Source organism: Excalfactoria chinensis, chromosome 7 (genome assembly GCF_039878825.1).
Source record: "Excalfactoria chinensis isolate bCotChi1 chromosome 7, bCotChi1.hap2, whole genome shotgun sequence".
NCBI classification, from domain to species: Eukaryota; Metazoa; Chordata; class Aves; order Galliformes; family Phasianidae; genus Excalfactoria; species Excalfactoria chinensis.
Window position 1 is genome coordinate 19,052,745 of NC_092831.1, and position 14,478 is coordinate 19,067,222.

At 40.3% G+C, this 14,478-nt stretch overlaps 1 protein-coding gene across 6 annotated transcripts in view; it reads right to left on the minus strand.

Annotated features, from left to right (window-relative positions):
- The window catches only part of CHN1 (chimerin 1), an 82,849-nt gene that overhangs the window by 25,390 nt on the left and 42,981 nt on the right, over nt 1-14,478 (minus strand). Inside the window, exon 1 of one of the 6 annotated variants that reach the window (XM_072341217.1) lies at nt 23-143. The exons of the other annotated variants lie outside the window; for them this stretch is intronic. Coding sequence (XP_072197318.1) covers nt 23-130 — 108 coding nt within the window. The 5' untranslated portion in view covers nt 131-143. Of the gene's footprint in view, nt 1-22; nt 144-14,478 lie in introns of those variants that run through there. 6 annotated transcript variants of the gene reach the window in all.

Below are 14,478 nucleotides of genomic sequence, written 5' to 3' on the forward strand. Positions count from 1 at the left end.
CTCAGAGGTGCCAAAAACTGACCTCCTCATCTTCACACACACGTGAGAACAGCACGGTCACAGGAGGAAGAAGCGGGCCTTTGAGCTCCTTCAGCCCTTTCTCCAAGATCAAGTCACTCCAAGGTTTCATTCCCAAAGACCACATTGGCTGAAAGTCCATGTGGAACAAGGTTGGTCTAAACCTGACCCAGGGGAGACACCTGCTCCAAATCCCAAATTCCTCTACTTTAATTTTGCAAAAGGAAAGAAATACTTCATGGTAGGAGATGGATAAACCACTCGAAAATTGAATTTGTTGGCATAACCCAGCTGTTTTGTTCCAGAGCACATCTGCTATCAGAACTGACCTGTACTAACACCTGCATCATTTCACTCCAGAAGCAAGACAAAGCATTCTGAATTTTCCTTCCAGTCAGTGGTAGAGGGCATGGTTGTGGAGGCTTTTTGTTTGTTTGTTTGTTTATTTGACACACTAATTCCTTAATTACCAGCTTTCTTCTTTCTAAAGCTGAAAAACTGATTTATTTTCAATTGCACTTTAGAGTCATGTTAGTAGAAACCGATCTCTGGATCCTGGAAAATTAAATCTTAAGATTGCCAATAAAAGGGTAAGCACAACTACCCAACAGGGAAAGGTCATATCTCATGGCTCTAATTAGGAAAACACATTATAATCTAAAAAGCAGTTATAAGATTATGAATTTTAATTCTAACATTGCTTTGTGTTACAATAATCTAAGACCGCTGATTGGTTTTACATAAATCTGTTTCCTACTGTTCAGTGCAAAGCATTTTCTGCTGCTTACAGATATAAGAATGCTGCACGCATGTACCACAAACAGCCCCTTACATGCACTGCTTGCTCCGTATCTGTGCATACCATAAACCTAGATTGAAATAAAGAGAAAATCATAAAATAAGCCACTAAAAAAAAAAAAAAAAAAAAAAAAAAAAAAAAAAAAAGAGAAAAACAATATTATCAATTTCTTACATATATTTCCCTAACAGAAACCAGGGCTGCAGTTAAAGTTCATCTCCAGAAAACAGCATTTAGATGATATCATCATATATCATTATTCTTCTGCCATTCCCTAACTCTGGAGTTTTGCCATTGCAAGACAGCACTCTTTGCACAGCCCTCTTCCTTCGCTTCAAAAACTGAACTGCAATACAAAATTTCTGTTGTTCACATCTAACTGTTCACCCTGTGGGCCTCAGGGCAGGTCCAGATCCGTGGCTAATCTGTACATGAGCTAATACAATGCAGGAAGCAGCTCCTGAGTTCCTGCTGCCCCAGCCCCTACAGGTGAGCCACCACCACTGAGCACACAGGCACAGCCCAGCTCAAGTCATGCAGGACATGATTTCTGTCCTGACACTCTCTTCTGCTCTGGTCAGCCTGTGCTGCTCCACCTACACCCTTGGCAGGTTCTTGACTCACTGCTCCACTGTGACTCCTGCATGCCCACCCACAGGCCTCCCACAATGCTTCAACTGTTCAGAGATAGAAACGTGAGGAGCAAAATCTTCTGCATCCAGCTTCTCAAAGTCAAGTCCCATTGCTACCTTATTTTTTATTAGTTTGTGGCAGCACAATTGTTACGTGCTTAGAGAGCAATACGCTGGGTGCACTGCAGGAAGGAGACTGGAGGACTTTTGAAGTGAAGGACACGACTTCACAGGATAGGGGTGAACTGAAAACAGAATGACTGGGAATAATAGGCAGGCCAATCTCAGCAGAGCAGCCTGTCAGCCCTTATCATTTTAGCAACTAAAACAAGCACAAAAAACAAAAAAGAAGGAAAGCCCAGAAACAACAACCATTAAACAAGACATCTGTTCAGAGGCTGCACGTTGTACACATGGACCAAAGGAATAAAAAAGAAAAGAAAACCAAAGACCATAACCTGCTATTTCAAGCATTCTCATTTGTCCTGAAGCCTCAGCCATAACAGGGCCTCAGTCTGGGGGTCCTACCGAGACACCGCTTCCCTTACTTCTCCCTGAAGCATTCCTTCACAGTGCCGTGGAAGCAGCTATTTTCTTGAGCACTATTTGTTCTCTCTGTTATTTGGATAATATATGCATATTTGCTGGTGCTAATCTCACAATTAGTAAGTCTTATTATGAAGACTCTACAGAATTGATTTTAAAGTCATCCACGGCTTGCAGTAAATTCCAATTAGTCACTCTCTGAAAGTCACATTATGCAAGTTTAATCCAGTCATACAATTCAGTCAGCATCAGACAAATTATCTTTCTAGAAAGGCAAATCAATGCCTTTCCCATTTGTTGAGGATAAACTGAAATCACTCTAGAGAAAAAAAAAAACCAACAAAAACAGAAGATGGAAACATCAGGTTAATCTCACAAGCTCTAAAAAAGGCTGGGCTTACTCAGACATCCTGAACCCCACATGCATTCCCAGCGCAAAAGTGTTTCTTTTCATGACCACCTGGCTCCTCTCTCAAACACAGCATCATGTTTTCTTCAGTCTTGGGAATGTGTGTGCAGCACACAGCAGGTTTTTCATTCTCATATGGTATTTCCATGTTGCAATGACTAAATATGCCTTTATTGTTTCAGACTTTATATGTAATACAATCTCTTCCCCCTAAGGAATGCAATTTAACAATAATATAGACCAGCAGTTATACTGCATGCATTTTTTCGAGAATCACAGCCTATTGTACACATATTTGAAAGCCAAACCTTCAACTGAACTTGTGGACAAGGAATGCTAGGCAAAGCCTCCATCCCCAGGTAAACTGTGTGAGCAGAGGGGAGGAATGCTATTGAAAAGTTCAGCCCAGCACTGATATTTCAGAAAGGCAATGAGAAGGGCCAGCATGCCCCTTGGCCACCAGACAGACACACAAGGCCTGCAGACAGCATCAGGCTCACACAACAACAAAATAAGCACAGATCCCTGTGCAACAAGCAACCCACATGCCAGGCAGCAGTACCCACTGCTGAGTTTGGTTGGAAGATGTAAGAGACCTGAGGAAAATTCTGTTTTTCATAACAAAATTCTCCAAGTGGACTGGCTCCAAAGTAAACAGCATCTTTTCCCCCAGAATACTATTTCTGAAGCTAAATAAATGGCTACTTCTGAAATGTTTATGGTTTCACAAATTACTTTTGATGACAAGACCATATACTATTTCCACAGCAGGTAACGTTAAACATTTTTATACCTAGAAATTAAAAGAAGTTTAAAATAAAAGTTTTAATTGATGCTACATCTGTTTTTATTTTAAAAAAAAAATAAAAAATGTTTTTTAGTTAAAATCTTAGCAAGGTTTAGCCTGCATGAACCTCTGGCTTGTTTTAAAGTATGACAGTTTAAAAAACAACATTTGTTTCTGTGGATTGTGATAGAGAAGCAAGACATTTTCCAGTGGCAAGCAATTTCTCTTCCAGTGGACAGGGCTATTTTGGTACATGACCATGGCTCCAGCAATGGTATAAACAAAATAAAACACTCAGATTTTCACCAGATACAAGTTCAGGGCTCTGGAGGATGTTGTAAACATCAAAACATGGCAAGGCGATGAGGAGGGTTTCAGCCCACCATTACACCTACAGGCACTGCTAGATCAGGGCTGCAGAGTGATGTGTTATCACTGCTGGGACCTGCAGGATGAGCAGCTGGTGGAGCAAGGAGGCTGCCTGTAGGCCCTGCTGGCCTTGAGGGAGCTGTGCCTTCCTGAGTGTGGCCTGACTTGTGCTTGCTGCAGCGAGGCATTGCTCCAGCAAAAAATCCCTTGAGTTGTGACACTTCAAGGCAAATCTTATTCCAAAAATAAATTCAAAGTAATTTAAAAATGCCCCAAGACAACGTGCTGTATAGGAGCAATAATAGTAAAAATGTAATGCAAAACAGCAGTTGCGTGAGGATTACTCTAACGGCAAATGCTTTTTGTTACTAATGTGCTACACAGAAGTATCACAAGGCAAAACAAACCATTGGGCTAATACTTGGAAACTACAGGTAACTGATGATAATTTATTTCTTATCTGATCCACACTGTTGGAAGTTTTTCCTAAGAGAGAGAAGGCGAATAAGAACCTTAATCATACCCACTGATATGGGACCTGACCTGTCTCCTAGCAAGGGAATGCTGATGGTGGCTAAAAACTTCTTTATCACACCCATTTAAGAAACACACTGTTAAAAGCTGATTTATAATAAACTCCTGCAACTTTATGTAACTGACAAATCATAGACTCAGGAATAGCGGTACTCACATAATCCACAACTTCTTTCCATTATTACATTTACTTGGTTTTCTTTATTTATTCCTTGTGGAATGAGAGCCCTGAATACTGCTATAGCATAGGCAAGCAGTATGGAAATTTCTTTTTATATCTCATTAACGTTCTCTACCTGATGCACAATATTTGTTTCACATTAGTCTTCTCTTGCAGTCTGATGCTTCTCACATTACTTTTTTTTGTTCTACATAATAATTCAATTTAGAATGATTCATTTTATGTTATAATTGAAAACCGCAGCTCATTAATTCCTAAACACTCTGTATTTCAGACCACACCTGTTCTTTTGGCACATCCTCTATTTTGAATTCATCCACTTCTTCCTGAACAGGCTATGTTGCTATGATACACGTGCTGTCAGAGTTTCTTCCTTCAACGTACTTCCAGACCATAATCATACATACCTAGCAAAAATAAGGAAGCACAAAGCCTTCTAATCTTTCTTTAAATAACACTTAATTCAACTCCACAAATCAAGGTGAAAACATTTCTTACTCTGAAAGAATACTAGAGCTGTGACATAGATAGGAAACAACCACACACAATTTATAACAGTAAAAATTAGCTTATGGTCCACCTCCCTGCAGAAAAACGGCAAAGCGTGGTAATCCCATGTGTCCATCAGCACTTCTGGCAGACCATGACTAACAGTTATCTAGGTTCAGCTGTGTCCATGGGCAGAGCTGCACCACTGCAGTGGGTCAAGGTCTATGCTCGTTTTACACGGTATAATTAAGCAGACTGCAAAAATGAGGAAGGCTGATCACCCTTCAGATGAGCCACTTGTGCTGGCCCTTTGTCTCCTTGCTATTTCCATCTCTATTTAAATCACGATTGATTTGAAACTTGCAATGAAAGAAACCAGAGCGGAATTACCCTCTGAAAAGCCCCAAAGTCAAATTATCAGCTTATTGCCACCCATAAAATCTAATCCCTGATTAGAGAATCAGAAAAAAAAAAAACAACAAACAAACATTGTTTTACATTCTGTTGAACAATTTCCAATTGCTCCAATTTTCTCATTCTCCTTTCTCACATATGGTTCATCTTTCCTATTTACTCCCTTTAAGTTTCCTAATTAACATTTTTAAATGCTTCTGTCATGAAAGTTCTTGTGCAGAGGCAGGAAGCATCCCATTTCCCTAGAGGAAGCTATAGCTGTTAGAATTTCTTACTTGCGATGAGCACTCAAGTAACCACTGTATCAAATGGCCAAAATAAGCATACTGGAAGCAAACTTAATACCTTGATTTGAAAATTGAATCATTTTGAATGATTCAAAATGGAGAGTGCAAGTCTCCATCATAAATGCAGATTATTTATCTTTTGGGAGAGAAGCAGGGATCAGCATGTGTACAAGTGGTATGACTTCTGTTACAGATGAAGACCTTTGCTTTAGTTTGGTTTATTTTTTTTTTGTTCAGCAAGTCCTTTTTGCTAATCAGTTTTCAGGTGATGCCTATTTTCAGCTGCAATACTCTAGTCTCAGGTCCCACTCAGTAAGTCAAAGACCTGAGAGTTGGGATATCAAAGGCATATGATCTTTGAACAGAAGCTCTTCTCTTGAGCACAGGGCACATTAAACAAGAAAAACGAAGAGTGGGGTATAGTTTTACTTCTAAAATTATATATATATTATATATATATATATATATTATATTATATAGTTATTGACAATGCCAATTAAACATTTATCCAGCATCACTGTTTTCCTCTTACTTTGTCAATTTTTCATCCTAAGTATCAGGTTTTTATTTATAGCTCAATTAGTACTGAACTAGTGGTTCTGCTTTGAAGATTTCTAACGCTGTTTGAATTATCAGCAAGAGCAGCCCAAGAGAAGGCCCACAAAGTTTCCCAGTGAGCTCTCAGCCCTGTTGCCCTACTGAGCAGTGAGCCTGCCCTTACAACCAGCCTATGATGAAGGTGACTGTTTCCAAGCACAGGCTGCAGCTTTGTTTGGAGGCTGGAGTGAACGGGAAGCTGTCACTTAAGAGACCAAAGACTTTTAGACTCAGTGAAAGATAAAAACACCTGATACTTTCCTAAGGTTTTGTTCATTTGTTTTAAACACATTGTTACTTCCACCACCAGGCAATTCCCAGAAATGCCTGAACGCAAACCCAATCCGTTATCATATTAAGTAAATGCTACAAGGCTTTTCCAGCAATGCAAAATCACCAGAAATCTTTAAGCAATATGTCATGTATCCAAGAGCTTAATGCATAGAGCTGTTCAAGTATTTCACCACTACATGCAAAACTGAGAATATGGACTTCCACATCTTCACAGTATTCAGCCTCTGCTCTCTCAGTTAGGAAGGGGGAAAAATCACTTGCCTAAATCAGCTAATCCAATTCACAAATTGGAAGCTGTAAGAAAATGTACTAATTCAGATACACATATGAATAAAGTTTACTATATGACTTTAAGCTTTGTGACATGAACTCTAACATCCCTCATGCACACTATTTTCAACTGCTTTAGTTCTGTACAAAGGTAATAATAATCTCCACTAGAAAGAATATGGCTTATGTGCATTATAATGTGTTCTTCACTGTAAGAAACACCATCCAATAGTTATCTTTGAAGTTGTATGGGGGTGAGGAATACTAACACTAAGATAACAAAGGACAGAGCAACATCCATTCATCAACAGGCAGATTTTTCAGCTTGATGGTTCTCATGCTGCTTAAACATTAGGACTGTAGTAACAACGAATGCCAGAAACAACACTATTTGTAACTGCTGATGCCATGCACAAAAAACATTAAATATGGAAAAGTTGAACATTCTCAAAGTTAATGATATAAGGAAGACTTTACGAGACTGTCAAAAGTTGCTGTCTTTGCCGCTAACTAGCATGACAGGTTTGAAGCAATAAGAGCAAGTAGTTTTTTGAGCTTAGCAACAAAACTGCTCTCCCTACTTTGTTAAAATTCTGAAGAGAAAAATATTCAGCTAGAGGCTAAAACCAGGCATGAGGAATTTATATGAAAATATATTTTCTGCCTGTGAAAGATCAGAAGGAGAGAAGCAAAGTTTTGAACAGATCTAACTCTGCAGCATTAACCACAGAATAAAGGATTGATCCTTTTTTGTTTCATAGTCCAATGCTTCCAAATACTTCATTTAGGCACCCTAACTACTTCTCTTTCTGCTAGGACTTAAACATTTCACTCTTCACGGGTCTTATGTGTTTGGTAACCACTTATGAATGGGCAATTATTATCGGAGCAGATGTGTCCGCCTGTCATGGGACTATCCAAATGAATGGATAACGACAGACGAGACCTTCACAGGTCCTCATCCTTTCTGTCTTCGTACAGAAGCCAACTGATACCTATTTATACTTGCAAGCAGGTAAATAGTGACCAATATAAAATGTTTTCCCCTGCTCCCATCTACATAAAAATCAACCGCACACTACAAAAATTAAGCTTAAGTGAACAGAGGTAGAGGTAAGTAGAGAAAATCCCTGGTTTTCTGACTTGCAGTGCTGAATTATGCAGGGTACAGAGAGTCTCAGAGGGTATAAAACACAAGACATCCTGGTTATTAGTTCACAACAAAAGGTGCTACTCATACCACTTCCCACTGCCTTGGGAAGTCTCATATTCAATGAGTGACCAGACCCGTCCCTGCCTAGTTTATGAGATTAGACACAACCACAGCCCAAGGTGATTATCACCAGCTACAGAATGTTACATTATAAAGTCTAAGTGAGGTAAGAAACCTGTAAATAATAAAATTATCCTTTTATAGGTCACTTTATTCAATAGTCCAGCCTGTTTCCTGGAGGAGTGATTAGTAATGAAAATAATTAGGAGATGCCAGATGGGAGGAGGAGTTTTAAAAAAAAAGAAAAAAGAAAGAAGAAAAAAGAAAGACCCAACACACAGCTATGGAAACAGAACAACAAATGACAGAGCTGCCAGCTAGCAACCCACTGCAGTCCCTCACTGCCCAGGAAACTTGTGGCACGAGTGAGAAGTGGCAATCACATGCCTGCTCTGAGAGAGATCTGCCAGATCATGTCTGGGACCACTGGAAGGACTATGGAGTTATGAGAACAGAAAAACAGTCAAGGAAAACTAGTTTTAAAGAAAAGGCCTTCGTTTCTATATATACAGATGTGGGGCTTCCTCACTATACATCTCATCAGCCTTTCTGGAAGCCATAAGTATACAGCCCCTGCAGATGGGAAGCAACGGGCTTCTTCTAAGGCTGAAGCCACAATCTTTATCTTGAGCCAGACCTCTCTATTTCCATGTCCCATCTCTTAAGATCCATGAGAAAATCTCTTTCCACCAGAAGGCAGCCAATCTCTCTGGCTTCTTGTGAGCTTCCTTCCTCTCTCCTTCCCCGTGCTAGTCTATGCCAAGGGAAAAGGAAGGAAATGCCCACCAGACAACAACAGAGAAGCTTTGGTCAGGTAAGAAAGGCAGTAAAAATGTAACCAGACCAAAACTACCAAACGTCAGAAACCCCGGAACTGCATTTTACTAGTTTCACACAGATTTACCTCTATCAACACTGAAGGCACAGGAAAAGAAAAGCACCTCATTCATCGCTAATGGCTTCATTTTATCAGCAACAACACAACCAGTATTCTTCAGACTTAATTGCACAGATATCATACTGCTTTACAGCCTTCTTAACAGTTTTGTTCAGCATTCATTTTACAAAGGCTTGAGCAGGCACAGGAATACACCGAGGGCAATTACTCCCCGTGCTTTTGTGGAGAGCCTGGTTGTGAGCCTGAGGGACTGCCCCTAATTTCATATGGCAGTTAGCCTCTTGGTATAATTAAACACTGGACTTTACAAAAACTCCACCTCTGTGTATAGACCTCACGTGCCAGATCACAAAAAAGCTACACTTACGTGACAACGCAGAAGGTAACTCTTCTCAGTGAGCAACTAAGCGACAGGCACCTACGAAGCAATGCTGAAGTGAAATGCTGATCCTCAGCTATGCATACCCACAGCACAGCTCTGAGATGGGAGGCTGTGCATTTGAAATGCAACATGACCCAAGCCACTCTTCACTTCAAAGTTTGTATGGCCTAAATTGCTTTTAACTTTGCAATACTAGACCAGCAGTATCCAGTCAAGCTACCAACACAGACATGCAGCCTTCATTCCATGGTAATTCTCCATATCATTGCATCGCCATTACATTAATGTGCTTTAAAGGCACAGGTGGGTGAGGTTCTGGAAGGTTAAATGGAATCAGCTGGGATGCCATTTGCAAAACACAGGAACTAATAGAGCACAGCTGAGTGCCAAAAGGACTAGCAAGGAAAGAAGATGACAGTTTGCCTGGGACAATCAGTTGAGCCAAGAAACTGTTTTTAGCACTGGAGCAGAGACACTGGTCCAGCCTGAGACCCTTGAAAAGAGTCTGGCTTGGTAGTATACCTTCTGCAAGCGCAAAGCACCAGTGAGAGTAGAACAAGATATTCTTGTGACCTAAGGATTCAATTAGCAAAGTTTACGCTTCATTTGGAAGCCCTGAATCTTAAAACAATATCAGTTTATATAATCTTTTTAGTGTATCAATTTTACTGCCACGCTGAACATGATAAGGGCATAGATTACTCTCAGTGACTGTGAGCAGAAAAAGCACCCTGCAGAAACAAACCTTCTTGTGCTGATGCCTGCATGCTGAACAGCACGTGCAATTAGCTCATCTTTCTCAGGTCTTAATAAATATACAGTTAAGTTGAAAACATATGTGCTTATAAAAACATAATGCAGCCATTTACAGTCTTATTTTGAACTGCATAGGCCATATGTAATGGCATATACGTAGTACTAGGTCACTACCACCAGAAATGCCAAGGACCCCTGAAGGGAAGATGAGGAAGACTGAGGTAACCTCCGTGGACTATAACGTTGCTGACGCACTGCAGCAGCTACCTAAAAAGCAGACTCATCCTTCGTTCCATTAGGAACTTTCTTGCTATTGACAAAATTGTCTGTGCTTTGAAGCCTCTGCAGAAAGACAGGCTAAGCCCAGAAGAAATAAATAGAAGTTTTTGCCTTCCACAGGGCTATGTTTTATTTATAAATTACATTAAACTTACAGAATGATTGTCACAGACACCCGCACGGGGACTAGGAAAGAACATTTGTGAGAAAAGAGTTGACAATCTCCTCTGGTTAACCCGTGGGATTCTTCAGTGCTCAGCCTCGTGTGTCTTTAAGCGAACTTCACGGTAAACGTTTATAAGCTGTACATTTAAGAGCATTACTGCTTTGATGCTACCCTTGATCTAGCTACAGCTTGTCTACAGCGTCAGACCTTACACATCCATCTTCTCTGATAAAATCTTTAATTTGATTAAGTGGAAATATTTCAAACAGCTTCCAGCATCAAGATTTCCTCACTCCTAAAGCACATCTTCTACGACCATTAAGACCTTGTCTTCTTTCCAGCCCCCACTACTCCCAGCCTTGGCATCACTGGGTGCCAAGTAACACTCAAAAGTTGCCTTCCTCCATTACAGACTTCCCTGAGGGGGATTATGCTTCCACAACAGAATACTGTATCTTTTTCAGATACATTTCCTGATACATTTCCTGGAGTTCTTTCCCTGAAAATGAAATGAGCCTGGTGGAGGGAGGTTTCGAGCAGATCTTACTAACAGATTTGAGCGAGAACAAGAGCAGATAAGCAGTCGTGGTCTTAATGAAAATACCAGTACTGGCTCAAAGCTGGGAAATGAGACTAGTCCTCTGGGAGCAACTGTAACGGTGACCCTCCATTTTCGATGTGGAGGCTGGCATGAATCGATTAGAAATGTACACAGATACTGCAATTGACTTCATGCTCTGGATTATCTTTGGAGGCAGGCTTAAAAGCATGTTTCTTACTAAAATGACAAAGGTTTACATTTCCAAATCTCCCTGAACAGAGTTGCAGTCAGCCTTGGTCACTACAGAGCAAAATAAACAGTATCACCTCTCGGACCATAAAAAATAGAACAAAAGGGTGATTTTGTTGGATGACTGCTGCACAAACCTTCTATCAGTTCTTTCTGTCTTCAGGAATTGAACTGAATGTAACACAGTCTAGAAATGGGTTTCATCTGATTTGCTATTACGGCAGCTTCTTGAAGAAACAGCACTTGTCACCAGCGTAAACAAGAATAGACACGGTTCAGTTGCTATCCTAACATTAGCCTCAGTATTTCATTCTGAAAGACAGGAGAGATCATAACTGATTATTTTGTTTTCTTGTAACAAATGTTAAATTTTGGATAAATCATACACCTTACACTAATATTTCAAAGCATGTCAAAATGAAAAAAAATAATTCCATGTTTTGCAGGGCTTTTGAGAAGGACTTTGATGTATATATCTAGGTATTTATTAATTTTGTAGAGCTACCATTTTTGTAAGGTATTTAACTCGATCAAGTCATCTCTTTCAAGGCCGTAATTACCTCTGAGAGTGGAAAACGTTCAGAAATCCATCAGTATTCAAGGCACATGAGAACAGTAAATCTTACGATAGTGGGTATTATTTCCATCCCCACATTAGGCCATACTGACTGAATCCACATGGGAAGCTCCTTTCAAATGAATCCCAGGCCTCTCTCTTAACAGACAGACCACGATGGCTGCACAATTGAGCCCTGAACAATCTGCAGACTGTTTTGGGAACCAACAATACCCTTATAGCATGGCAGCTAGAATACCTATTCAGGGCACTGGAGCACATCAAGCCCTCTCCCGTTTTCAATCTCCACTCCTCCAGTTATCTATTTAATTTTTTCACAGGTTATGAAAATCATAAATCAGTACCCAGTAATTCTATTTTCAACTTGTACAAAGTAAACAGTAAAAATCCTTCTCATAACCATGGAGGCAGGATAGTGCATTCTCATGCTTTTTCTATTAAGAACTGCATCTTAAATCGCTCCACAATGCAGTCTGTTGCAGGACTCAGTACTTAGGAGTATTGTGACTTGTGTCCCACAGTTCTCATCTACTGACTGTAATTTTTTGCCTTTTCAACTCTTACTGTCTTTAAATACTTCCCCATTACTAAAACTCATTTTTAACGCATTGAATATATCAGGTCACCCAGCATACAACGAGTTCTTCTAATACAGATTAATAGCTGAAAAGTGTGGAGAACAAACGAAGGAGTATTAGTGTACAGCAGGAGGGATCTAATATACATCAGTGGCATTCTCTGCCAAAGCCCCATACCAAATTCCCAGCTAGGCAAAGTGCTCTTTAATATTTCATTCTCAAGTTAGAGGTGTGTTCTCTGGCTGCCCAATTTCCTCCACTTGATTTTATGTCAGGAAGTGAAATTACACTCCCACCAGCTGTTCCCCAGCCAGAGCACGTCTCCTTCCTTTCCTTCTTCTGAAGGATTTATCTTTTGTACAGTGCTCACACAGGACTGCGAGACAGTCACAAAGCTTGGAGCTGGATCTGAACATCTCCTGAATCTGCAAATCTAGGAGCATATTTAGTCTCAGTACTCAAGACCTGGACTTTTTTCTCTGTTTACAGAAAGGGAACGTACAGTGACAATTGAGGGAGAAGCTCCCTGATGACAGTGTAAAGTTGATAAAGGTGCATTAGATGCCAAATACTGCACTGTGCAGAAATCTTTATCATCATGTCAGTGTCACAGTACACAGCATTTACTTTTCAGATGATAAGTTTTGTTTGTTTTTTTTTTTAATATTGTTAGATTTTGGACAATTTTCTTTGCATTCTCTGCTAGAATTGTCAATGTTGATTCAGTGATATACCCTTCATATTGAATAATTCCTCCTGCCAAACATACATAGAAAATACTTGACCTATTTATCAGTGTCCTGCAAGGCTTCCTTCTGCCATGGCTAAATTATTCAAACGATTGCTCATAATAAGGCCAGGAGTATGTGATTATAAATTGAAGTTTTCAAGTAAATATCAATAAGAAGCAGGAGCCCGCACAAAAAGGGTACAGTGACCTTCTAAGCAATTTAGTAGAGGACATACATCAACAAAAAGCTCATAATCTAGCAGGTCTCCTTTCCCCGCCACTCCTGCAGCACATACATATCCCTTGCAGGGACACCGGGCAAGGCCACTGCTGCATTTCTCTCCTTCCCCACATCCTACAACTTACAGAGGACAGATCTGGCAAGCCTCAGCTGGGCCCAAGGGCTCACTGCAAATGCTGAGGTTGCTGCTGGGACCAGTCACACGGCTGAGTGTCTCATTCCCCTTGGAGATCTGCTGGGTGAGGTGACACTTGGGAGTCCAGCAAAGGCACTAAGAGGTGGACACAGGCAGCAAAGGTGTGACCTTTCTGCCACTCTGCAGTAAAAGGACCATGCTGTGCCTTTCCTGCAAAGCCAAGAGTAGTGATCCCAACTAGCAGTGACTTTAAATTAAACTGGAATCTTCACATTTAACTGCACTGAGATGACTGTGTGCCCCACTGTGTCCATGCCAACATTGTTCCAATGCACATACAGTAAAGAAATTCAAAAGCTGGGCTTTAGGCTGGCAACAGTCACTGCAGTTCAGCCACGTGGCAGACAAAGCAACCTGAGTTGCTTGTAACTTCCAAACTGTGTGGGATGCTGCCATTACAAAACTGACCTCTCTAAATGTTTTTCACCTAAAATCTCTACATGTGAGAAATGCTTCATAAGTACTGAACTATCTAATGAAAAATATTCAAAACAATATTCACATTTTGTCGGTGAGTCTGACATAACACCATGAATTGTACAAAACCCAGCATCTTTCAGTAATGGTAATCAAAATCCCCTTTGCATCAGTCTAAAAAAATGTTGTGACAGAACAGAGTTGTCTGTCACTTGAAAGCTGCTAAATGCAGTAAGAGTCAATTTTACCCAAGCAAGCCAAAATGGTGACTTCCAGAACTCATACAGAACTCAAGATTTTTACCCAGGCTTTGCATTACAATGAACCCTCTGTGATAACACAAGAAGAAATTCTTTTGAAACACGCTGCAAGTCAATGGCTGTCAGGAGCTGTCACACCCCTACCACTAGTGCTTCACAGGAAATAAATCCAATATTTAATACGGTCAACTAGTATCAATATGCCCATAGGTATTTCTTTCATTACAATGATCTGATTGGAGTAGGGCAAACTGAGATTCATTCTCAAACCAAGTTGGGAGCTTCATCTCTCCACAAATTCAGCACGGG